Below are 25,764 nucleotides of genomic sequence, written 5' to 3' on the forward strand. Positions count from 1 at the left end.
TACCTCTGTCCCCACACCCGTCCTGTTTCTATTTGCTCCTGGGCATGTGTGTGTGCTCAGTCGTGTCCAAGTCTTTGCCACGCATGGACCATAACCCGCCAGGCTCCTCTGTCCATGGAATTTTTCGGGCAAGAATACTGAAGTGGGTCACCATTTCCTACTCCAGGGGATCTTCCCAACCCAGGGATCAAACCTGAGTCTCCTGCATTGGCAGGCGGATTCTTTACCATTAGTGCCCCCTGGGAAGTGATCTCAAAGGGTAGATAAAACAGGAGCTTAGGAGCTATGTCAACCGAGGTTTGAGTCCCTGCTTTCTCATTTCCCAGCTGTGTGATTTCAAGCAAGTGAAAAAAAAACTCTTTGAGCCTCAGTTGTCTCCTCCACTCTGAGATGGGGTAGAGGGCTGGGTTCCCCCAGGAATAAGCCTCTTAAATGGAGTTAAGCACAGTGGATGTTTATTATGGAGTGCTCTGGGGATCCATGGAGAAGGCAATGGCACCCCACTCCAGTACTCTTGCCTAGAAAATCCCATGGATGGAGGAGCCTGGTAGGCAGCAGTCCATGGGGTCTCTAGAGTCCGATAGGACTGAGCGACTTCACTTTCACTTTTCACTTTCATACATTGGAGAAGGAAATGGCAACCCACTCCAGTGTTCTTGCCTGGAGAATCCCAGGGATGGCGGAGCCTGGTGGGCTGCCATCTATGGGGTCGCACAGAGTCCGACACGACTGAAGTGACTTAGCAGCAGCAGCAGCAGTGGGGATCCACCCCTATGGAAGGGAGAGGGCATATGTAGGAACAGACAGAGGGGGATGTCGAGTGGTGATGGTCAAGTGAGACAGTCTCAGCCCAGAGATCCCACGGGAGCTCGGGAGCCAAAATGTCCAACCAGAGTTGACTTGCAGTGGGTCCACATGGCCAGGCCTTTATATCCCTACTCTTTTGGGTCATTGGATGAGGGCTTCCCCCAAGAGGTATGATCTTGAGTGAGCCAGTCCCTGAAGGGCAGCTGGGGCAACAGGTTCTTCCTGAAGGCACATCTGGGTGGCACCTCACAGCATCTAGCACTCAGGGTGCACAGCACTCTTGGCTTCATGGATCTGTAATGAAGATTCAGTTTTGAAAGATGTGTATAAAATGGTACAGCGCTTGGACCATTGTACATGCTCTATAAATGAGAGTTACTAAGATTGTTCATATTGGATCCAGCCTCAATCCCCCATCTTCCGTAAACCTTTCACTGATTTCTAGAGTTGGAATGAATCCCTCTCACCCCCACCCCCACTCACTTCTGGAGCAGCTAGATGGTTATGTAGTTCCTGCTGAATTCAGAGGTTTCAGCAAGCAGGCCTGTAGCTTACTATCAAATTCCCAGTACCTGCACATAGTAGCCCCTCAGCCAGTGCTTGTTGAGTGAGGGTAAACCCAAGAGACTTTTCTGTGACTGTGTTATCCAGTAGGCAAGGAAGCTGAGGTCCAGAGAGACCGATGGATGTGACCCGTCACAGAGCCAGTGGTGACAAAAACCTCCAAGTCTCCTGACATCCGTGTTTCCACTTTTGCAATCACCCAATGTCCCCATTTCTTTGGATGCCACCCTTTATTAAAAAGTATTTTTTAAAATTGAAATAAAGTCACTTTTGCAACATCAAAATTCAGAAAACATCAAACAAACTCTTTTGAAGTGAACAGTGCAGTGGCATTTGGTAACTTCGTCATGTGCAGCCACCATCTGTGTCTAGTTCCTAAACACTGCCATCACCCCAGAAGGAAAGCTCATACCCGTTAAGTAGTCACTCCCTGTGCCCCCTCCCTTTAGCCCCTGGCAGCCACTACTCCACTTTCTGTCTCTATGGGTTTGCTGTTCTGAATGTTTCGCATAAGTGGAATCGTACGATATGTGACCACTGGTGTCTGGCTTCTTTACTTAGCATCATGTTTTTCAGGTTCCTCCATATTGTAAATCTTCATTCCTTTTCACAGGTGAATAATAATCCACAGCATAGATGTGCCACAACCTGTTTAACCATCCATCCTTTGATGGGTATTTGGTCATTTTCACCTTTTGAATAATGCTGCTGTGAACATACATATACATGTATTGGTCTGAGTTGTTGTTTAGTCACTAAGTCATGTCCCACTCTTTTGCAACCCCATGGACTATAGCCCTTCAGGTTCCTCTCTATCCATAGGATTCTCCAGGCAAGAATACTGGAGTGAGTTGCCATTTCCTTCTCCAAGGGATCTTCCCAACCCAGGGATCAAACCCATGTCTCCTGCATTGGCAGGCAGATTCTTTACCACTAAACCGCAAGGAAAGCCCACATTTGCCTGCATACCTATCCCTATTTTTAATTCATTTGGAGATTAATCTAGGAGTAGGGTTGCTGGGTCCTTTGGTCACATCATGTTTAAACTTTCTGAGGAGCCACCAAACTTTCCCATGGCAGCTTTGCCATTTTACATTCCCACTAGGAATGGGCAAAGGTTCCATATTCACATCCTTGGCAACTTATTATTTTCCTTTCTAAAAATTTTAGCCACCCTAGGGTGTGTGAAGTGGTATTTCATTGTGGTTTCACCAGTGTTGAGCATCCTTTCATGTTTTGGTTGGCCACCATTTGTAGATCGCCTTTGGAGAAATAGCTATTCAAGCCTTTTGTCCATTTAATAATTGGATTGTTGGTCTCTGTTCCATGCTCTCTTCGAATCCACATTTGTCATTTCTCCTTCTCTTGAGCCCCCACCAACTGTAGCAGTAGCACCTTTCAGAGGCAAAGGAGTGCAGACTTGTAGGCAGCAGGGTCTACTGCTGTAGGCAGGTGGAGTACTACCTCTGTGGGCCCTTGGGCAAGCAGCTTCCATTCTCTGTGCCTCAGTTTCTACATCTATAAAATGGAGACATGGTCCTCTATTTCCTACACAAGCTCTAAAGATTGGAAGTAATGTAGGGGGAATGTTTATTCCAGTGCCCAGCATGGGGAGGCCCCCCGAGAAATGGCAACCCTTTTTGTTAGCTTGAATTTTGTTCCTGCCCCTCGACTGAATTTGCAGCTCATGGCTGGGCTCATGACATATACTCTCTTCCTGGATGCTTCTGCATCCACTAGCGATCTGGGATGGACGCTGCAGATAGTGATGGAGACAGCTTAGGGATTCTGTACCAAAGCGAACAGGGGCAGGAGGGAGCCTTTTGCAACATCTTGATGGCTGTGTTTGCACTCAGCACGGCCTTTGGTGGGCAGCCGTCTGTCTCTGTCAATCTGCCAAACCTCTCCGATACATAATTCATCTTGATGCCGCAGTCACACTGAAGGCAGCAGAACCCAAAGGGCAGGCAGGTTTGCATATTCAAGAGAAAGAGGGGAGCCTCTTACTTATTAGCTTCCTGGGTGCCTGTGGCATAAGGTGAGGGCCAGTGACTCAGTGTCCACTGCAGCTATCTTTCTCTATAGCAGTGAGACTCCAGGTTGTATCATTTCCCCAAGACTTAAAGATCATACTTGACATTGCTCCCTCCAGTCTGCCAGTCAAGACGCCAATTGCCCTTGATTCGCAGGCACCGCGGAACAAAGTGTCCAAAAGCACAGCAATTTTCTCACTGCTTTAAAAATCCTCTTGCAAAGCCTCTCATCTCTCCTCCCACCCCCTCAAAAAAACATAGCCCCGATACTTTTGAAAGTCACCTTTGCAATGTCATCACTTCATATTGGTCCCCCCTTAAAGCCCTGTTCCTGTTTTTGAGAAGGGATTTGCAGATTTTCCTCCAAATCAGAATCTGTTTGCCTGTGGTTGGAAAACACTGCCTGGCATTTAGAGATGTGGTTTCCGTGGAGATGGAAACATCTGCCGGCAGATCTGGGGACCTGCATGACCACAGACCAGCTTTTGTGCCTGGCAGTAACTGGGGGACTGGTCTCTAGATGTGGAGCAGAAGCCAGAGTCCTGTTTCTTTTTCTAAAGCAGCCCAGTGCCACAGAGCGAGACCCCTTTGATGTGGTATTGTTAGAATAAGAATTGAATTTTTTTTTTAAAGATCACTGCCATTTAATTAACCTATATGCTGGCAGCAATTAGTTTAAGACATCTGAGTAACACACAATCAGGTCCCTTTATATCTGCTCGTGTCAAGGGCTTAGGGTAATAGTTGACTTGTTCGTTTCCTAGGTTCATAGAGAGAGGCCAGTTTTATTCATTCTTCTAACAGTTATTTCTTGAGCTCCTACTGTGCACCAGGGTCTTCTCTAGACACTGCCATGTCCCTGCCCTCACTGAGTTGGTATTCTAGATTAGACCATGGTCCATGGACCAACTCTGCCCACTGCCTGGTGTTGTAAATAAAGTTTTATTGGAACACAGTTTTCCTTCTGTCCTTCCCCTCTTTCCCTTCCTCCTTTGCCTCATTTCTTTTCCTCTCTTCTTTCCTCCCTGCACTCTTCCCTTTCTCTTTTTTCTCCTAATTTCTTTCTTCTTCCCTTCCATCTCCCCTTCCTTCCAAATTACACACATTACACTCATGGTAAGCATTTTCACTTACTTGTCACATACATAGTCAAATGTGGGAGTTTCTCCAAGTCTCTTACTCCCACTGCCTTTCTTCTGTGACCTTAAACACATCATAGGAATATATAGTAAATATATTCGAATATTGCAAAAATGTATCTATACATATTTTTATATATTTGTAGAGATGAGATCACACTGGATGTGTTGCTGGGCAGTTAGTTTTCTTCATAAATCACTGTCTGGTGGCATTTTCCCCATCTGCTCATGGAGAACAGGAGTTGGCAAACCAGGGCCCCAGGTCAAATCTGGCCCATAGCTTTTTTTTGTAAAAAAAAAAAAAAAAATTGAATTAGGACACAGCCTCACCCATGTGTTTATGTGTTGCCCAGGACAGCTTTTGTGCTTCATTGGCAGAGTTGAGGAGCTGTGATGGATACCCCCTGGCCTGCAAAGTCTGTAGAATTTGCTACCTAGCCCTTTATAGAAAAAGTTGGTTGATCCTGGCTATAGAACTACCTTATCCTTTTTCATGACTGCATAGTAGTCTAAAGTGAAGTGAAAGTCGCTTAGTTGTGTCCGACTCTTTGTGACACCATGGACTATCCAGTCCATGGAATTCTCCAGGCCACAATACTGGAGTGGGTAGCCTTTCCCTTCTCCAGGGGATCTTCCCAACCCAGGGACCAAACCCAGGTCTCCCGCATTGCAGCCAGATTCTTTACCAGCTGAGCCACCAGGGAAGCCCTCTGCTTTAGTCTCTGTTTGTACTCTAGTGGGGACCCACTAACTCAGGCTCTCTCTGTGATACCTCCAGTTTGACATACATATTGTGGACTTTTCTGATGGGGAGGGTGGTGAACCCTTAGCTTTCAAGCTTGCACCAGAGATGGGCAGTGTGGCTTCTGCAGCTGTGTCCCCACGGCTGTCTTGGGGAGTGTGTTTCGGTGGTAGTTTTTGTCTCTTCTGGCATACCTTTGCCCTGGTCTGGCCTAAACTCTCAGACCTTGAGGTCTGGTCCTTGGAGAACCTGAGCAGATGCTGGCAAGGTGAGTGGTCCTTCATTTCAGAGTGTCAGACTGTGCCACACCTGCTGGTAACAGTATAGACCATTGGTGTTGAATTGGCAGACAGGGCAGCAGTTCTTGGGAGTGTGGAAGTGGTTTTGGAAAGCCCGTTAAAATGCAGATGTCTGGGCCCCACCCCAAAGGATTTGAGAAATTCTGGAGCTGAGCATATACTGCCCAACACAATGAAAAAGGGAACCATAGACATTCTTGAAAAAGAAACTCAGCTTTCATTGGCTCCCTGAAGGATGCACTAGGGATGTTGGGTTGCAAATGACGGAAGCCAGTTCTAGCCGGCTTACACAGAGAATGGACCTACTTGGAAGATTCCGGGATAACTCTCAGGATCTACTGGAAAGCTTGGAAAGGAGCAGGATCCAGGGCGTCCCAGAGGTTCTCAGTAGCAGGAATGACTTGAAAGGGTTTGGGGGAGCTGCCATAGATCACCTGAGCTTCAAAGTGTTTTTTTCCATTGTGTCACACCACTCAAGATTCACATTCCCTGGTGAGATTCCGATGGGTCTGATTTGGCACCTGGTGACTTGGGGTAGGCAACATCTGTTCCCTGGTGGACGCCTCCAACAAGATTGTGCACAGAGGAGAGAGAATTCCCCCAAACAGTGGGGGTGGGTGGGTGGTCACAATCAAATTCCACTGCAAAGCAGCCAGACAGGCCATTGGCTAAGAATTTTAAATACCTGAGATGTGCTGAGCAGAGAGAAATACATGGGCAAGTGCATTAAGTTACAATCCCTGGTGGGCCCGCCCTCTGTATTATTTGATCCCCAATGAATGCATTTTGTATCATAACAAGCCACTGTTGGATGCATAAGTTGAAACCAGGTGGAAGGCCTTGGTTTGAAAGGCAAAACAAAACACTGATTTCAGGCAACAGTGTTCAAACTCACATGGAAAAAGGGTTTCAGACCTTCTTCTTGGAGTCGCCATAGGACAGTCCCGACTTATCGGAAATTCCGCACTGCTGGGATCATAGCGCCAAGGTTTCACCACGCTCATGCTGACTCATTTGCCCCCAGAGAAGCGAGGGGTAGACAAGGGGTCTGGAGAGGTTATCCCACAGTATAAATAAGAAGGCTTGAAGCCTTGTGGTTTCTGACCTGCCGAAGGTCACGGTGTAAGTCTGGAGGAAAGACTGTGAGGATGGAGGATCATAGTGAGGATGGATGAGCTTTTAAGGATGATCTGCTCTAAGCCCTCATTTTATGAGTGGAGTGGCTGAACACCCGCTGGGGTTAAGTGGCTGGCCCAAGTGCCCAGCCGGCCCTGGTGCTGTCTGAATCCTGCCCAAGCCCTCAGGGGTGTCAGAGGCTGCTGTCTGTCTCGCCAGCTCTGATGGATGCCTTTCATGTGGCTCTCGGAGAACCACCAGATTGAAATATGTGCTTTTTAGGCTTGTGTGTAAAGATTCACTCCCAATTAATTTTTCCCAGGGTAAAGGAAGCTTCTTTGAAGAGCTTTATAGGTGGCACACACACAAAAATCATGGTTTCCTTGAAGAAACATTTCCTGCCAACCTCTAGCTTTGCAGAGAGAAGGCTCTCCGCTGGCCCACCACCTGGCAGATAGCTGTCAATTCTGCCTTTGCTTAGGATGCTGACCCTCAGTCAGTGCTTTCACTGGGGGATAAAGGGGCATTGAGAATGCACGTGACAGCTTGCTTCTGTGCCCCAAGCAAATTCAGGTCTCAGGGAGGCTGTGATATATTTTAGGACCAAGAGCACCAAGGTCAGACAGAACCAATTTCAAGTCCTGGCTTCTGTTCCTCACATGCAGTATGACCTTGGGAGAGTGGCTCAGTCTCTCTGATCCTCTGTTTCTTTACCTGGAGATGACCATCCCCATTTTAAAGATTAAAACGACCAAATACCTATAAAGTGCTTAGCACAAGACCAGGCTCATCATAAGGGCTTAATGGATGGTGCCTGTCACCATGAGAGCCAAGATACCTGGACTGGGAAGGGACAGAGACAACTTGGCAGATCCCTGCTTTGACAGGAAGGGAAACCAGCCTCCAAGGCCGCAGTGACCTGCTAAGTAATGACAGAGCCAGGTCAGCAGCTCAGCCTCCTGCTTCCATACCCAGAGATATTATCAGCACAGCACATGACCCCCTCAGGGTCACCCTGGACAGGCCACACCATCCCCTGTAGGGTGGGTGTCCCTAATGGTGGTAGTGATGCTGCTGAGTTCCCTCTTCCCGGCCTCTTCTCTCTCTGTCTCCTTTTGTTGTTGTTCAGTTGCTCAGTCACGTCCAGCTCTTTGCAACCCCAGGAACTACAGCACGTGAGGCTTCCCTGTCCTTCACTATCTTCCAGAGTTTGCTCAAACTCATGTCCATTGAGTCAGTGATGCCATTCCAACCGTCTCATCCTCTGTCGCCCCCTTCTCCTCTTGCCTTCAGTCTTTCCCAGCATCAGGGTCTTTTCCAATGAGTCAGCTCTTCAGGTTACCAAAGTATTGGAGCTTCAGCTTCAGCGTCAATCCTCCCAGTGAATTATTCAAGGTTGATTTCTTTTAGAAATGATTGGTTTGATCGCCTTGCTCTCCAAGGGACTCTCAAAAGTTTTCTCCAGCACCACAGTCTCCTTTAGGGTTTCTGATTTTAGGGGATGTTTAGTTAAATGATTCTCTGCCCGGGAGGAGGCCAAGAGAAGCGGGAAGAAGCCAATACTGGCTGTCACTTATGGGGCTGATGAAAGCCTGTCCACATCCTACTGTCCCCAGGGAGACAGCAAGAGCAGACCTCTGTACCAATTCATCTTGGAAATTGTCTTTTCTTCAGGCCAGGGGAGGGGGAGGGAAACCTAAAGGAAAACATCCAGCCACATGCCCGTGAAATCTCTGTCCAAAATCAGTCATCCTTTCTAATAATGAGGGCTGTCATGAGCCTTGGTTCATTCGGAAATGACGGTCTGTGTAAATATTTGGTCTGTAACTGATTTATGGGTTGGGGAACAAAAATATAAGATTAGTTCCTAATCACAGAGATGCAGGAAAATCAGCAGGCCTGGATGCCGGCACAGATCAGGCCTGGAAGGCAGAATTGAGGGTGGCTGTCTGGGTGAGCTCAGATGGGGTGGGGGAGGCTGGAGAGGGAGCTGGAGAAGGGCCTCCGGCTCATCCCACAAGTCAGAAGCACCGTTGTCCGTGTCCAGGTCAAGAACTGGTCTAAACTGCAAGATGCATGACTTGCAAGTGTAAGATTGGTTGTCCCCAGCCAACCCCCATATCAACAACCTAGACAACTCTAGAACTGCACAGGCACTGCTGTAAGATGGGAATATGTGTGGTCAGCTCTTATGGTGTGATTGACAAAGCGATTAGGAATTGGCTTTGAAGTCAGTGAAATCTGTGATCATGCTCCTAGCCTTTATTGAGCTGTGACCTGGGTATGTTAAGTATGGAGAAACCGAGTTACCTTCACTGCAAAACGGCGGTCATGATTGTTCCTACTCCAATGAGATAATGTGTCCAGAACACAGCATCTGACCCCTTACCTCTCAGCCAGGCCAGTCTTAATGCTGACATTAGCAGTCCCAGGAATACTGGAATTCAAACCCCACCCGCCTCCCCAGGTAGCTGATTATGGGCACCTACCTGTCCTGCAGGTTAACCAGCCCCACAGCCACTCCATATAGAAAATGTGTCCTACCAGAAATAAATGTATAGGGTGGGTGCCAGCTTGGCACCCCCCACCTGTGGCATCGAGGCAAAGTGGGTGCACTGGAGGGTCCCTCATCTCACTCACTGCCAGGAGGAGCCCCCGAGCATTCAGGCTGTGGTACAGTGGGCACACTTGGACCTTCAGACATTCATTTCATTAATTGAGCTCTTATTATGTGTCAGACTCCATACTGGGCCCTAGGGATCCACACAGAACAAGTCACACATGATCCCTGCCCTCCTGGTGCTTCCAAGTGGATGGGAGAGGTCTATGTTCTTCAAATAATTAGAAAAACAGATGTGTATTCCAGAACGGGGCTGGAACTTGAAAGCCTGTCCAGGTGCTATGACAAGACCCAGCCTACCCTGGACAGGCAGGGTCAGGATGAGGAAAGGAAAGACACCAAACAAAGTCCAGCAGGCAGGGGTGGCAAGCTCATGGGATGAGCCAGGTGATGGGAAGTGGGAGTCAGGGTGAAACAAACCAGAGGAGTTTTCCCGCTTTCAGGTGAGTCCAGACCCTACTAGGATGGGGTTGGTAAGCTGCAGCTCATATCCAGCCCAGAGCCTCCTTTTGTGGGTATTTTATTGGAATACACCCTGCCCGTTCATCACTTGTCACCCGGGACTGACTGAGCTTGTGCCACAAGGGCAGAGCTGAGTAGCTGTGACCGAGAGCTTAGGGCTTGCAAAGCCAAAGATGCTTACTTTCTGGCTGTTTACAGGAAGTTGTCAACCTCTGCACTGAACATCTTTCCTATCCTCTCCTGATCATTTTTTTTGTCTCCTGTACTATTTGTGCTTGGGAAATCCCATGGATAGAGGGGCCTGGAGGGCCACAGTCCATGGGGTCACAAAGAGTCAGACATAACTTAGCAACTAAACAACAACTCACCTTGGATCTGAAGTGTATCTTAGTGGATGAGAGGAGAATGTGTGTATGAGGACTGTTTGCTCTTCTCTAAATCAAGTCAATCAATAGGTAGAAATCTATTGGATATTGAGAGCTGATCTGTTAATGAGCGAAGTTTAAAAAAATACAGTGTATTCTTAAGATTTTCAAGTGCATATTTATACATACATTCACATATGACATATTTATATGTAATATATTTGTTTAGTTATATATTATGTACTATATAAAAGTTGACTACTACTATTACTACTACTAAGTCACTTCAGTTGTGTCCGACTCTGTGCGACCCCATAGACGGCAGCCCACCAGGCTCCCCTGTCCTTGGGATTCTCCAGGCAAGAACACTGGAGTGGGTTGCCATTTCCTTCTCCAGTGCATGAAAGTGAAAAGTGAAAGTGAAGTCGCTCAGTCATGTCCAACCCTCAGCAACCCCATGGACTGCAGCCTTCCAGGCTCCCCCATCCATGGGATTCTCCAGGCAAGAGTACTGGAGTGGGGTGCCATTGCCTTCTCTGATATAAAAGTTTACATATATTTAATTATATATCATATATAAAATGGACTTCCCAGGTGGTACTAGTGGTAAAGAACATGCCTGCCGATGCAGGAGACTTAAGAGACACTGGTTTGATCTCTGGGTTGGGAAGATTCCCTGGTGGAGGTCATGGCAACCCACTCCAGTAATCTTACCTGAAGAAATCCCCATGGACAGAGGAGCTTGGCAGGCTACAGTCTATAAGGTCATGCAGAGTCGGACACGACACGCACAGTCTCATTTAAGCTGTAGAGCAGGATTTAGCACTCATGCATGCATGCATATATAATATATAAAAATATATGTATATGTTTACTTGTATATCATATAAATATAAAAGTACAAACGTGTATAAATATATACATCCATAAATTTTATGTAATATTGTATATAATTAATATATACAAACATAATATTATATAATTAAACATATATGCTAAATTTCTAAAAATATATAAACAACCACATTTTAATATCTGTTAACTAAATCTGAGATACCAGTTACTAACTGGTACCAGTCATCTGGGAAACAAAATTCACCTCAAATTTGATCTTCAATATAAAACTTGAAATAATAATGAAACATCATTGAAATATTAAGTAACAATGGAGCACATTATTCCATGCCCATACCTCTTGTTTTCTAGAGATTTTTTTCATTTTAATAAAAAAAGAGGAGAAATTCAAGCAAATAATATGGTATGCATTTAAAGATTTATTACTATTATTATTATAAAAGAATACTCCTGTTGCTAAGCTCAAATGGCAAAGAAAAGTCTAAAAGTAATAAAGTACGTACTCTGGAAATCCCAATTTGCCAATTGCTTCTTGTGTAGCTTTAGACATGAGCGTGTCTACCTAAGACTGGGGGTCCGTATGACACACCAGCTTAGCACACATCTTGTGTCTCTTCCTGTTTCCCTCCTCGATTGAATTGGCCAGCACGTCCTGGGAGAGCTGAGTCCCAAATGCCTCCTCTCCCTCTTCCTCCATGACCCAGACCTTGGTCCACGGCGTGCTCATCTTTTGCCTGGGTGCCTTCTGCAGCCTCCAGTTCAGATTCCCTCATCCCATTCTTGCTTCTATCCAGTCAGCTTTCTACACACCAGGGAGAGCGATCTAAGAACAGAATCAGATTTCATCATCTTCCTTCTTAAACCTCTCCAACAGGTTCCCATCACTTTCACAATCTCCTTTGAGTGGCCCCCTGCCTCTTTTCTCCTCTCTTGCTGTGAGTTGACCTGCCCTGGCCTTGATCTTTCCTCATGGCCTGGTCTCCTCTCCCTTCAGATCTCTGCAAGTCTGGCTTTCCTTGACATGCAAGTCTCGGCCTAAAGGCCGTGTCCCCAAAGAGACCCCGCCACAGAGCCACTACATCACCTGATTTTCGTTCTCCCTGTAGCTCTTATTATTAACCAGTATTTCCTTATCATTTCATGTATTTGTCTGTATCCCCCACCAGGATACCAACCCAGGGAAACCATGGCTCTTGCGTCTGCCTCCTTCATTGTTGGAGTCTAGCACCTTCTTGTCCTAAGAATATTTATTGGGAGGGGGGTTCAGGATGGGGAACACGTGTATACCCGTGGCGGATTCATGTTGATGTATGGCAAAACCAATACAATATTGTAAAGTAATTAGCCTCCAATTAAAATAAATAAATTTAAATTAAAAAAAACTTTAAAAAAGAATATTTATTGGATTCATGTTTTTCACTAATATATCTTTTAACGACACAAATGAGGTCATACTATATACACTGTTTTTTCCTCTTCCTTCCTTCACTTTGTAATAAGTGGTATTCTCACTATCCAGATTCTTTTAAACACCTACACAGCTCCATCAAACGGAGTTACCATTTCATACCATTTAATGGATCAGCCCCCTATGATACATATCTCTGCTGTCTCCAGCCTTTTGCGAAGCAAAGTTAATTTTACTATAGGAGAGGGAGGAGGAAAATCAGAGAGAAGAGAGGGGGTGGGATGATGAAGATGCTCTAATAGCAGAACAGTGATCACCTCACCCTGTCTGGCCGGGAACAGGGTGCCTTAGAGCAGCAAAGTCCGAAAGAAGTTTCAGTGATGCTGGAAGTGCTGTGTCCAAAATAGCAGCCACTAGCCGCAGGTGACTTCGGGGCATTTGAATTGTGGCAACTTGAGACCGATGAACAGAATTGTAAATTTTATCTTACTGAATTTTTAAAGCTTAATAGCCACATGTGGCTGTGGTTACTGTATAGGATGGCATAGGTTTAGGCATCCACTCAGGGGTGTGGCCAATGCCTGACCCTGGATGAGTCAGGCCACCGTGGCTGAGCTACAAGGAGAGAAGGGAATAAGAAGGCGGAGTGTTTATTATTTAGCTGCAAAAGGTCAAGAGATGCTGTCACTTGAGGGAAAATAAATCCCAAGCTGGCTCTGGTTCTTTTTAGGATTTTTTCATGATTAACATCTTTGGGCAGGGAGCCTAGAACAGGGACTGGAAAACTTTTTCGGTAAAGGGCAAGAAAGGAAATAGTTTCTTTCCGCTTTGTGGGCCATACAGTGTGTGCTGCAACTTAACTCCCCCGTTGTCAAGCTAAAGAATTCACAGACAGTGTGTTATGAATGGGCATGGCTGATAAAACGTTATTTACAAGAACCACCTAGGAGGTGCATTTGGTCCAGAGTTGGTCCAGAGTTTGTCAGCCCCAGGACTAGAAGAATCTGGCTGGATCTACCCAGCTCAAACCAGCAGGTAGCCTCCCAGAGAACAAGAGGAGAACAATGCCCCAGGCATAACTCAGGGTTTCTTACATTTTGCACACCCAGCCAGGGTAGGAGGTAGCTGCTGGGATGACCTACTTCCAGTGAAAGATGATTTCTGGCGGGTTACACCTGAGTTTGAGATTCCTGCTCTGCTTTGGTGGGGTACCCACAGCCACAAAGCAGGTGTGGGACAGACTCCTGCTTTCTGGCCAGGTCTACACTGGTGTGGAAGTGGTATGCAAGGTGGGGCTGCTGAGGACAAACTGGGCTCACATTTCCTTTTTTATGGCCCGTGGTGTCCAACGCAGTGCCTTACACTTAGAGTGTGCTTGGGCAACCTGTGCTGAATTTGCAACCAAGTGCCAAATCATCTCTTTGAGCTTCAGTTTCCCCATCTGTAAAATGGGAATGACTGTAGCACCTTCCCCACAAGGCAGTGGGGAGGACCGCAAGAATTACAGCCTATGTAGGGCTGGTGTCTGGAATGCAGTGAGTACTCGGGCACGACAGAGATGCACATGCTGGGTTGTTGATGGCAACCCAGCGTCAGATGGTTCTGGAGGGATCAGAGCTGCTCATCCTTGAGTTCAGCCTTTAAGGGTGTGCAGGGAGTAGATGAGAGAGGGTCCTAGGAGAGTGAAGGCACAGGGAAGCTGAGGTAGTGCTCACTGGCAGTAAGAGGAAACAAGGAAAACAGAGTTGAGGTCACATGCCTTCATGAAGTAGGAAACTGATGGGAAACAATACAGATCCATACCAAGAGGATGGTGCCAGGCCTCACACCTTTCAGATCCCTCTAATCTCCTGTGGTAATTTGCACACTTGGATGATAGCCCTCAGCAGAAAGGCTCAGAACAAGGAAGCAACGAGCCCATGACCACAAAGCTAACACGAGGGGAGCAAGACCTCCAACCAGGCTACTTGACTTCCAGGCCTTGGGAAGCACATTACCGTGTTGTCTGCTGTCTTTATCCACAGAAAACCATAGGATATTGAGTACAGTTCCCTGTGCTATAGAGTAGGACCTTGTTGTTTATCCATCCTACAAAATACACCATTTTAAAGTGTACAATTCAATGGCATTAAGTGTATTCTCAATCTTATGCAACTATCGCCACTATCCAGTTCTAGAATTTCCCATCAGCTCAAATGGAAACCCCAGACCCATTAAACAGTCATTTCCCATTTACCCTTCTGACCTCAGTCCCAGGCGACCACTAATTTGCTTTCTGTCTCTATAGGCTTTCCTATTCTGAATATTTCATATAAATGGAATCATCATATGTGTGTGGCCTTTGCATGTGTTTTTTTCACTTAGTTCAAGTTTTTGAGGTTCATCTACATTGTAGCATGACTCAGTATTTCATAATACTGAGTAATAGTCCATTGTCTGGATAGACCACAATTGGTTTATCCATTCACCTGTCGATGGACATTTGAGTTGTTTCCACCTTTTGACCACTGTGAATGATGCTGCTATAAACATTGTGCACAGTTTTTGTTTGGCTGTTTTCAATTCTGTTGGGAACATATCTAGGAATAGAATTGCTGGGTCAGTAATTCTATGTTTACTTGTTGAGGAATCGTCAAACTGTCTTCCACAGTGGCCACACCATTTTACATTCCCACCGGCAGTGCACACAGGTTCCAGTTTCTCCACATCCTCACCAACACTCACTGTTTTATGATTTCTTGATTATGGCCATCTTAGTGGGTGTGAAGTGGCATCTCATGGTGGCTTTGATTTGCATTTCCCTAATGGCACCCCACTCCAGTACTCTTGCCTGGAAAATCCCATGGACGGAGGAGCCTGGTGGGCTGCAGTGCATGGGGTCGCAAAGAGTCAGACATGACTGAGCAACTTCACTTTCACTTTTCACTTTCATGCATTGGAGAAGGAAATGGCAACCCACTCCAGTGTTCTTGCCTGGAGAATCCCAGGGATGGCAGAGCCTGGTGGGCTGCCGTCTATGGGGTCGCATAGAGTCGGACACGACTGAAGCGACTTAGCAGCAGCAGCAGCAATGACTAAATAATGCTGGACATCTTTTCACATGCTTGTCAGTCATTTGTGTACCTTCTTTGGAGAAATGTCAGCTCAAATCTTTTAATCTTTCACTTTTTAATTGGGTTGTCTTTTTTACTGTTGTCTAAAAGACTTTTTTGTAAGGCATAACTTCCACTCAGAAGTAAAATGCACTATTTTTGTGGACAGTTTGACGAATTTTATTTATCAGTACCACCCAATCAATACAGAGGACACATCCAGCACCGAGAAGGATTACTGGTTCCATTTCTAGTCAATAACCTCCCCCCCAAAAATCACTCTTCTGGCCTCTCTCACTATGGATCAGTCTTGATGGTTCTTGGACTTGATGTAAATGGAATCATGAGGGACTCAGACAGCGTATGCTCTTCTGTGGCTGGCTTTTTTGGCCCAGCACTGTATCTTTGAGACTCAGCCATATTGTAGAATAGCAGTGGTTTCCTCTTTTTCATTGTCATGCAGTTACAGTCAAATATTTGAGTATACTATGATATATTTATCCATTCTATTATTGATGGCCATTGAGAGTGTTCCCAGCGTTTGCCCATATGAACAATGTTGGCATGAACATTCTTACATGGGTCATTCTGTGGACACGGGCAGTCATTTTGGTTAAGGACACAATACCCTGGGGTGAAATGATTGGATCAGAGTATTTGTTCAGTTTCAGTAGATACTGTCAAATTGTTTCCTAGATGGTTGTACCAATTCACAGTCTCACCAGGATTTTATGGGAATTCTGGTTGCTCTGTATTGACATTTGGTGCTGTCAGCTCCATTAGCCACTCTGGTGAGACCTGTACGAAAATTTACTTGACATTTTTTTTTTTAACCAATGTCTCTTTCTCCATCTCCTTTCTTCTTCCTCATCTGCTTCTTCCTCTTTTTCTCTTTATTTTCCTTTTTCTTCTTTCCCTTCCTCTTCTTCTTTTAATTCTTTTTATTATATTTTACTTAAGGCTGTATACTGGAAATTAACTGCATGAAATTATAGATTTAGTGTACAAAATCAATATTTCAAATTTCAACTATTAAAATACAAACATGATTCTGTGTCTCATCTGAAAGTATTGCCTGTTCCTCCACGCCCGGGGAAATGCACCTTATGCTGTTTGACTCATTGGTGCCTCTGCTTTTGCCAAGGCCCCTGTTGATTCTTGCCCTGCTCCAGGCATGCTTAAGCCAGAAATGAGGGTTGTTGCCTGTGGCCAAGGAACAGAGTGGATTCTCAATAAACACTCTCCCAGCCTTAGGCTTTTCCAAATCCTCCCCTTCCTCTGAGCAGCTGCGTCCAGGGTCCCTAAGTACAGCCACCCCAACTTTCACCCCTTCTCATCTACGAACTGGTGTTATTCTTTGCTGTTTGAAAAGGGTCTTTCCTGGAGGTCACCCTTTGGCTAATTAGATGAGGCCAACTGCAAAAGATTTAAATGGCCCAATTTGAGAAGGAGGAGCAACTCACACAGCCCCGGGTTAGACCAGCGGGCATTTTTCCTGTTTGGGGAAATGGCTCCTGGATTAGCCCCCTACCGCCCAGGGTGGTGTGTGAGAACGCGCGTTTTCGCCTGTCCTCCTGCCATGCCCACCGAGAGGAGCTTGTCTGTCCCCAGCCCTGTCATTTCCTCCCAGTCGACAGGGCCAGATGCTCCAGATCCCGTTAATGAGATGCTGAGGGATTTGGCCATTGAAGGCTTTCGAGTTCAAGGGGACATAACCCCACCCCTGACGCAACTGAGGGGCTGTGAGCCGGCAGCTCAGCTTAACTCAAGATCCAGCAGACTTTAGGGAGAGGAAATGGTACAAAGCCCAACCATCAGTTTGCGACTTCCCCCGGCAACCTTTGTGATGAAAGCTCTAAGAGGCAGGTTGGCAAATGGACATTCATCGTGAGCCTTCTGAGTGCAGAGCTGTCTGCCAGACCCAGGCAGAGGTGGCCGAGGCTGGCAAAAGAAATAAGGTGCATCTCCGTCCTCTAGGAGCCCATAGTTGAGAAGTAACTGGGAAGATGTTAATAAACAGTCCTCCTGACTCACAGATCAGATCTGGGCCACAGTCCTTTAGAATTCTCACGAGGTGGCAGATGTTGGTTCCCAGCCTGAGTTGGGGCACATGGACTTGGATGGGAGTCTGTGGACCTGGCTCTGCCACGGTGGGGCGCCTGCTTTGTGTCTGCATGGACATCCAGCTTAACCTGGTCATAGTTGCATTAATAGCAGCTATATGCAGATGACACCAACCTTATGGCAGAAAGTGAAGAGGAACTAAAAAGCCTCTTGATGAAAGTGAAAGAGAAGAGTGAAAAAGCTGGCTTAAAGCTCAATATTCAGAAAACGAAGATCATGGCATCACTTCATGGGAAATAGATGGGGAAACAGTGGAAACAGTGTCAGACTTTATTTTTTGGGCTCCAAAATCACTGCAGATGGTGACTGCAGCCATGAAATTAAAAGACGCTTACTCCTTGGAAGAAAAGTTATGACCAACCTAGAGAGAGTATTCAAAAGCAGAGACATTACTTTGCCAACAAAAGTCCGTCTAGTCAAGGCTATGGTTTTGCCAGTGGTCATGTATGGATGTGAGAGTTGGACTGTGAAGAATGCTGAGCGCCGAAGAATTGATGCTTTTGAACTGTGGTGTTGGAGAAGACTCTTGAGAGTCCCTTGGACTGCAAGGAGATCCAACCAGTCCATTCTGAAGGAGATCAGCCCTGGGATTTCTTTGGAAGGAATGATGCTAAAGCTGAAACTCCAACTTTGGCCACCACATGCGAAGGGTTGACTCATTGGAAAGGACTCCGATGCTGGGAGGGATTGGGGGCAGGAGGAGAAGGGAATGACAGAGGATGAGATGGCTGGATGGCATCATGGACTCGATGGACGTGAGTCTGAGTGAACTCTGGGAGTTGGTGATGGACAGGGAGGCCTGGTGTGCTGCAATTGATGGGGTTGCAAAGAATCGGACACGACTGAGTGACTGAACTGAACTGAACTGAACCTGAACCCTCATTCTGTGCTGCATCCCGTGTCATGCATGTGATCTCATAGAAGTATTCGTATCACGATTTCCTTCTTAGATAGGTGCTATTATTTACCCCCATGGTCCAGGAGAGGAAACTGAGGCACAGAAAGGTGGGATCTCTTTCCTGAGGTTACAATCAGGACCTGAGCTCCAGTCCTCCCCCCGACCCCAAAGCCTGTGTGAATTTGACTCCTACTCCCTCTGTGCAGACGCCTTTTTGAACCTTCACAGCTGGACGCTCATGTGGAATGAAATGCCGCGCCCTATCCCTCTCACGGGGGAGTGGTGAGCCAGCCAACGCCGCCTGCCATTCTAACAAGAGGCCTTGCTGCTGACCCCTGGAGAGATAATAAGCAAGGCTGCCAGCGCAGGTGCTGCAAGGGGGCGACTCGGCAGGCACTGCTAGAACTCCTTAAAGCTGAGGAGCAGCAGACCTCCTGGAGAGGGTGACTTCTAGGCTGCCCGTGTGGGAGGCCTCCACTCTTAAAATTAACACTCTCCCGCCCTCTGTCCAGAGCTGTGAAAATCTGCAAGGGGGTTTGCTTTGACCACAGGGGGGCGCCCAACTCCTTGCCACACCTGAACAGGGCACTGGGGTGGGGGGAGGTGAGGGGGAGAGAAGTGAGGGTAATTTTGGGTGTAGTTTTAAACCAAACTCTCTTCAGCTGATCACATGAGCTCCTGGGGAAGGGCAGAAACATTTCAAAACCAGCCCAAGAGGGACCTTCTATTCAGCTGGGGCTGAGCTAGGGGCTGAGAGTTCCAACAACAGTAATGACGGGGTCCCACCCTCCAAAGAGCCCACAGTCAGGAGAATTCAAACGCCGTCTGCTAAGTGTCCATCCAGAGCAATCATTTAACAAGCATTTCATGAGCACCGACTGTGTGTCAGGCTCTGTGATGGTTGCCAAAGACAGAAAAACGAAAACAGTACAAAATCATTGCCCTCAAAGATCCGCAGTCCACGTGGGAGAGAGAGTGTGTGTGTGCATGTGTATGCACGGGCAAGCTTAGTTGTATCCAACTCTTTGTGACCCCATGAACTGTAGCCCACCAGGCTCCTCTGTTCATGGGATTTCCCAGGCAAGAAAGCTGGAATGGTTGCCATTTCCTAATCCAGGGAATATTCCCCACCCAAGGATTGAACCTGTGTCTCTTACATTGGCAAGCAGACTCTTTAGCACCGTGCCACCTGGGAAGCCTACAGGAATAAGTCTGGAAAAAATAGGGAAGTGCAGACACAGAGATACATAGAGAATACTTTACAAGGGTGGAGGAGGAGCACCAACCGAAACTAGGAGGAAATGGGGAGTATCAGGGAAGGCTTCCTGGAGGAAGAACACTCGACCCTGGCTGGGATGCACTACCGGTGCCAGGGAAGGCTTCTTGGAGGAGAGGACATGAGAGCCAGAGTTATAAACGACATGTGGGGGTCAACCAGGCAAAGAAGGAGTGGGTCTTTCAGACGATGGGAACAGTGTAAGCCATGGACTGGAGGTGAGGAACAGCACAGAATATAGTGCGGGGAGCCTCGGGAGGGAAAGCGGAAGAGGGTGGCAAGGCCAGGTGGAGATGGGGGGGGGGAGGGGGGGTCGGTGCGGAGTGCTATGGTAAGGAGATAGGGCCCCTGGCTGTCTTTGTGTGTGCGTAGGGATACATTCCCCTCTTCTCTTTCTGTCTCCTTTTCAGAGCCAAGAAGAAAAGCAAGCCCTTGAACCTCAAGATCCACAGCAGCGTGGGCAGCTGTGAGAACATCCCCTCCCAGCAGCGCTCCCCGCTGCTGTCCGAGCGCTCCCTCCGCTCCTTCTTCGTGGGACATGCGCCCTTCCTGCCCTCCACCCCTCCCGTCCACTCCGAGGCCAATTTCTCCGCAAGTAAGTCCTCTGCACCCGTACCTGGGTGGCTGCACCTGCTGCTCTCCGCTCCCGGGGCGCGCCCTTTGCTTTTCCTTCCGTGAAAATACGCCTCATCCGCGCTCCGCCAGGCACCACCCGCTGCGCCACGCAACGCCCCTGCGGATGGTTTCGGAGAAAAGGGGGTGGAATAGGGCGGCCCTGGGCCGTGTGCTGCTAAGTGTCACTAGGCCCGTGTGCCTGCGGGTGTGTAGGCATGACAGCGAGAAGCAAGCTTGCAGGACGTTACAGGAAACAGCAGTCCTTTCTTTCCTGTGCTTCTCAGCTGCCCAGTCACAGGATTCTCCCTGGACACCGTGGGCTAAGGCGTCTCTGATTTAATTTTGTAATTTTCTCCCCCACACCGGTGGATGCGTGTAACCTTTACATCTCCATGATGGATTTTCGTTCACGCTGGGCTGAGCGGGGCCCGGGGTGGCTTACATTGTGCTGTCATGAGTTTTGCGGCAAAGTGGTTATTCCTAGGGGCAGAAATGGAACTTTCTGGTGATCAAGGATGAAGTCTCAGAAGGCGTTTAATCTTTTCTGCCCAGAGGCCCGTTTTGCTGAGCAGGCGCAGATGTGGTCAGAGGGGAGCCCCTGAAAAAAGCTCAACCAGTCCTCCAGCCAAGACAATAACTTTATTGCTTGGGAACTTGGGAAGAGGAGGGGGTGCTAGAATGTGGAGAAATAACCCCTTGCCCTTAATACAGCCAGACTGTGTCCACGTGTTGCTACTCTGATAAGTGATAAATGATGCTCACTGAGTAACTAGTATGTGCTAATCAGACACATGTGTGATGTCATTTAGTTCTTGCAACAATCAGTGGTACACATGGATTATTCCCATTGTATAGATGAGGAAATTGAGGCCCAGAGACATCAAAGAATTGCCTAAAGTCACACAGCTATGTAGTTGAGTCAGGATTTGAATCTGATTCCTTCTAACTCCAGAGTATACCAGTTTAACCATCATGCCTGATTTTGTAACGAAGTTCCTCAGATACCCAGCAGGACATCTTTCTCTAAATGTGGGATTCTGTTCTTTATCTTTACATAAAGGTTTTTAAAACTCTTTTTAGGGAGCCCATGGACCTGTTAAGGATTGGATGCAATCTGTTAGTTCTCTCCCTGGAAAACTGCAGATGGAATGTCCAACACAAATGTCTGGAGTCAGGATTGTCAGGTTGAGAAGCTCTGCCTTACCCCGGCTGGATGGCCCGAGCAGAACGGTGAACTCAGTTTACAGTCCACACATGTGTCTCCTGCGTCCACTGCAGGACTCAGTGGAGGGTCTGGTGCCAGAAGAGACTTGTGTGGACATCAGGAGAGGCTCCAGAGCCTGGCTTATCTCGGTGCCCAAGGCTACAGGCCCTGAATCAAGCAAATTAAAATAGTGCTCACGACACACGTAGACGCCAGAAAGCCAGTTTATCAATTTGTCAAGAGAAATCACTGTCAGAGGGATTAGAGACACTCCATAATGGTGGGTGGGCCTTAGGTGAGCCTGGTCAAGGGAAAGGGGTGATGACATTTGCGGTGAGTATTGGCAGCCGACTGGGGCAGGGCGCCATGGCTCTGGAGGGGGCTGCCTGGGTTCCAGCCCCAGCTCTGTTATTTCTGAGCAGTGTGCTGACCTCCAGCAAGTTAAGAGCCTCTCTGAGCCTCAGTTTCCATAATCTGTGAAATGGGAAAACAATAGCTTCACGTCACAGATGTTTGTGAGGACTGGATGAGCTCATATTTGTCAAATTGCCTGCACAGTGCTTGGCACACAGTAAGCACCTCATAATGGCAGTTGCTATTCTGATGTTTGTTGTCTCCTTCTCCTAGAGTCATTTCTATCCTCTGGCTCCATGATTAATTTTGAGGCTGTAGCTAAATGCCTTTCAGGTCACCCCAGCACCCCCAACCCAACTCCCTTTTGGCCCTAAGAGTGCCTGGAATTTACCTTGGCGTGATGCTGCGCACTGCCTCTGGCAGCCATCTGTCTTCATGCATCGCCATCATATGAGAGAATGTCAGCATGGCTGCCTCAAAGGGTTTGACCATAGCCCTGGACTTTAATTCCAGCCAGAGGAGAAATATCTTGATCTTACCTTAAAAAAAAAAAAAAACAGCCGTCAGGCTTGCACGTTCAGACCCTTGCTTCTGCCCCAGAGTTTTGCAAGGATTCACCGTAGTTTCCCATTTTCATGCCTGCCCTCATCTCCATCTGGAGGAGGCGCTTCCCTGCCTGCCCGTGGGCAGGAGCAGAGTCATCCTGAATTAAAATCAGCTCCCGATACTATGAGGCCCTAGAAGCACAATTTTCTCTCAGGACAGTCCTGGTCCTTGTATGCAGAGAGGCCCCTCCCTGATCTCCCAGGAAGGAGAAAGCTAGCATTTGAGTCTCAGGGAGAGAGCAAGTGTGTAACCCAAGTATTAGCTGGACTCCCGTGGACCAGTCGTATTTTCAGTGATCCTAACAAATAGCAGAAGCAGAGGCAGCCTGGTGGAGGAGGCTCCAGATCAGGAAATGAGAAGCTCTCACTGGATCTTGGTGTTGTCACCAGTGACCCTGTGACCTTTGTCCTCGCTGGGCATGTCAGTGGCATTGTCACAGTTCAGATGCATTGCACTCTTTGGGGGCGGATGTCATTATTCCCATGTTACAGATCAGGAAACTGAGGCTCTGAAAGGCGAGTGATCTTGACCACATTATAGGTATTGAATTCAAACGCAAACTCTAACCTGCATCCCGTCTTCCTTTCTCTCTGTGGGTCTCAGTTTCCCCAACTGTGCAATAAAAGACTCCATGCAAGTCCATTCCGGAGCTCAGGAACTCTAAGGCTAACCCAGGGAGTATGCAGAGCGGCTTTTCTAGGCAGATATTTTGACTCACTCAGAATGCCAGTTTGGGAGTCTCTGGGTCAGGGCTACGGGGAGCACACAGCTGCGGGCGCCGGCTCCCCCATACTACCGACAGTCCTGTTCTCACGCCACTCTGAGTTCTAGAGGAGAACTTCCGGCCTCTGGGCCCCAGTGCCAGCCTTCCTCCCCTGACCCGGCTGAGGAAACCTCTGAGGCAGTGTCCCTGCCAGGCTGAGTCCGTCCTCCCGTTTGTCACTGTCAGCTCTGGCTGTGGCTGCGCTGAGAAGGGCGGAGATCCTATGTCCTGTTATCCCCGATGGTAATGCCGGGAGTCAGCATTAGGAAGATTCTGGCTGCAGAGTGGCCGGGCCTTGGACCCGGGGTGCCTAGCCACCTCGAATGAGCTGCAAGAAGGACTTAACCTCCTTGGGGCTGGCCCTGCTTCCCTGGTCTGGGGATGACAGGCAGGGGAAGGGAGGAGAGTAGAAGGAGTCTTGGCTCCTGAGGAATCCATCTCTAAGATTAGCCATGGACAAAACACCAGATATCAGACTCTACTGCTCAGCATGGAGGATGCTGACCCAGGAGTGAACCTGCTTCTCAGAGGAGAGAACCATCACTTACCTCTCCATCCTTGCTGTATTTATTTACTCTGTGCTGCGTTCATGCATGCCACATTGCCCTGTATTGTCTCATTGGATGCCTTCCACCCATGGACCATTTTTGGACCAATAAGCTGTGTGTCTGTGCCACCTTGGAGGGCATCTCTGACCCCCAGCTGACTCAGTTCAGGTAGCCTCTATGATCCCTATAAAGGAGCTTCTTCAGAATGAAAAAAAAAATTGCTGCCTACATGGGAACAGTAACTATTCATCACCATTCGATACCGGATGGTGGAAGTGATTTGGGGATTATAGCAACCAAGTGGTGGCTGACGTATCATTGGCCACATCACTGAGCCCCGTGGGTCTAGTTCTACCCAGCAAAGATGGTAGTGAGGGTAAAATGAGGAAATCGTGTGAATTTCCTAGCATGGGGGCCAGAACTTAAAGCATTAAGTCTCAATGAAGGGTCGCTTGGGGAGCTCTTGCTGTACATTAGGTGATGGAATAGCTTGTAACAATGAGGAAAATGCCGATAATAATAGCAGTCGGCATTTATTGTGTGTTGACAATGTCCCAAGCTTCATCAATTCAGGCAAAGCAATTTATTTGTGTTGTTTTGTTTAAGCTTCATAGTCCTCCATTGGGTAGGTACTCTTCAGTTCAGTTCAATTCAGTCGCTCAGTCATGTCTGACTCTTTGCGACCATGGACTACAGCGCACCAGGCTTCCTATTATGATGCCCATTTTACAGATGAAGAAGCTGGGGCTGAGATTTAAGTCATCGCCCCAAGGTCACAGGCCAGGAATGGGATGGAGTTTGCTCTCATTCAGAATCTGCCAAATCTGCAACACTGGCATGTGAAATGGCAACACCTTTTCCACTGAAACTTCTTTGTTCAGCAAGTAGGGAGCTTACCTTGTTCAAAGTTTCTCTGTGGCACCCTTGCCTCGTTGGGAGACTGTGTGATGGGGGCCAGTCTTGCTCCAAGGATGCCTCTTGTTCCACCAGAGCACAGTGCTTGCTCAACAATCAGCACCCATGCTGGCTAGCAGACTGTTACCCCTCCGGACTCCAGTGTTTATATTCAGGGGATCCAACGTCCCAGGCAGTGGCCATCCCTGTGGGCAGGGGGCAGGCAGCTGCAGAACGCACCCAAAAGATGTCATCCTGAACATCTTTGGTAGAAGATGAGGGGTGATGGGGACTTCTTTTGCCACCTGCAGTTTTGGGGGTGTTTATTAGCTCTCTGGCTGGGTGGGTGGGTACTTCAGGGCAGCAGCTGCCAGAATGAACAAGTGACTGATGATACCTGGACATCCCCATCTTGGTCCTGAACACCAGCTGCAGGTGGATATGAGACCCCGGTCTTATGAAATAGTCTTTCACCAGGTGTTTGAAGGACAGCATGCCCTGGCCTTGCCCCGTCTCACTGTGCCCTCTCATCTCTTTTCCAAGAAGCTCCTGTTCTTTGTTCCAGAGACACAGCAACAGGCAGCTGACCCTCAGCTGAGGGCCTGGCCTTGTGTGCCTTGGCAGGATGAGTCAGAAGCCCAGTTTGTTAGGGAGGCAGCCGAAGGTAGCAATAAAGACTGATGAAGCCGAGCTGCGGACTCCCAAGAAACCAGCCACTGGAAGGGTTATAAAGAGACTCGGGATGGGGGTGCATTATATAATGGGGTTTAATGAGGCTTGAGGCCAAGGTTCATTACCGCCACCCCCTGGAAGAGGGGGAAGAGGAGCGCGTGCTTTGACAAAATTTGACTGCCTGAACCACGTTCTCATCTCAGAATCGGGAGAAATTTTGAGAAATTTGAGTCTGACCTGGCTCAGTGGTGGCATATCCAAGGGGAAGACATGATATCCCATACGAGTGACCCAAAGGACTTTTCTCC

At 47.8% G+C, this 25,764-nt stretch overlaps 1 protein-coding gene across 4 annotated transcripts in view; it reads left to right on the forward strand.

Annotated features, from left to right (window-relative positions):
• Window positions 1-25,764, forward strand: part of KSR2 (kinase suppressor of ras 2) — a 485,548-nt gene that overhangs the window by 268,459 nt on the left and 191,325 nt on the right. For all 4 annotated transcript variants that reach the window (XM_061384873.1, XM_061384871.1, XM_061384874.1 and 1 more), the window contains one exon: window positions 20,211-20,395. In XM_061384873.1, the coding sequence (XP_061240857.1) occupies window positions 20,211-20,395 (185 nt within the window). The remainder of the gene's footprint in view (window positions 1-20,210; window positions 20,396-25,764) is intronic.

The sequence above is a fragment of the Bos javanicus genome, chromosome 17 (assembly GCF_032452875.1).
Source record: "Bos javanicus breed banteng chromosome 17, ARS-OSU_banteng_1.0, whole genome shotgun sequence".
Classification (NCBI taxonomy): Eukaryota; Metazoa; Chordata; class Mammalia; order Artiodactyla; family Bovidae; genus Bos; species Bos javanicus.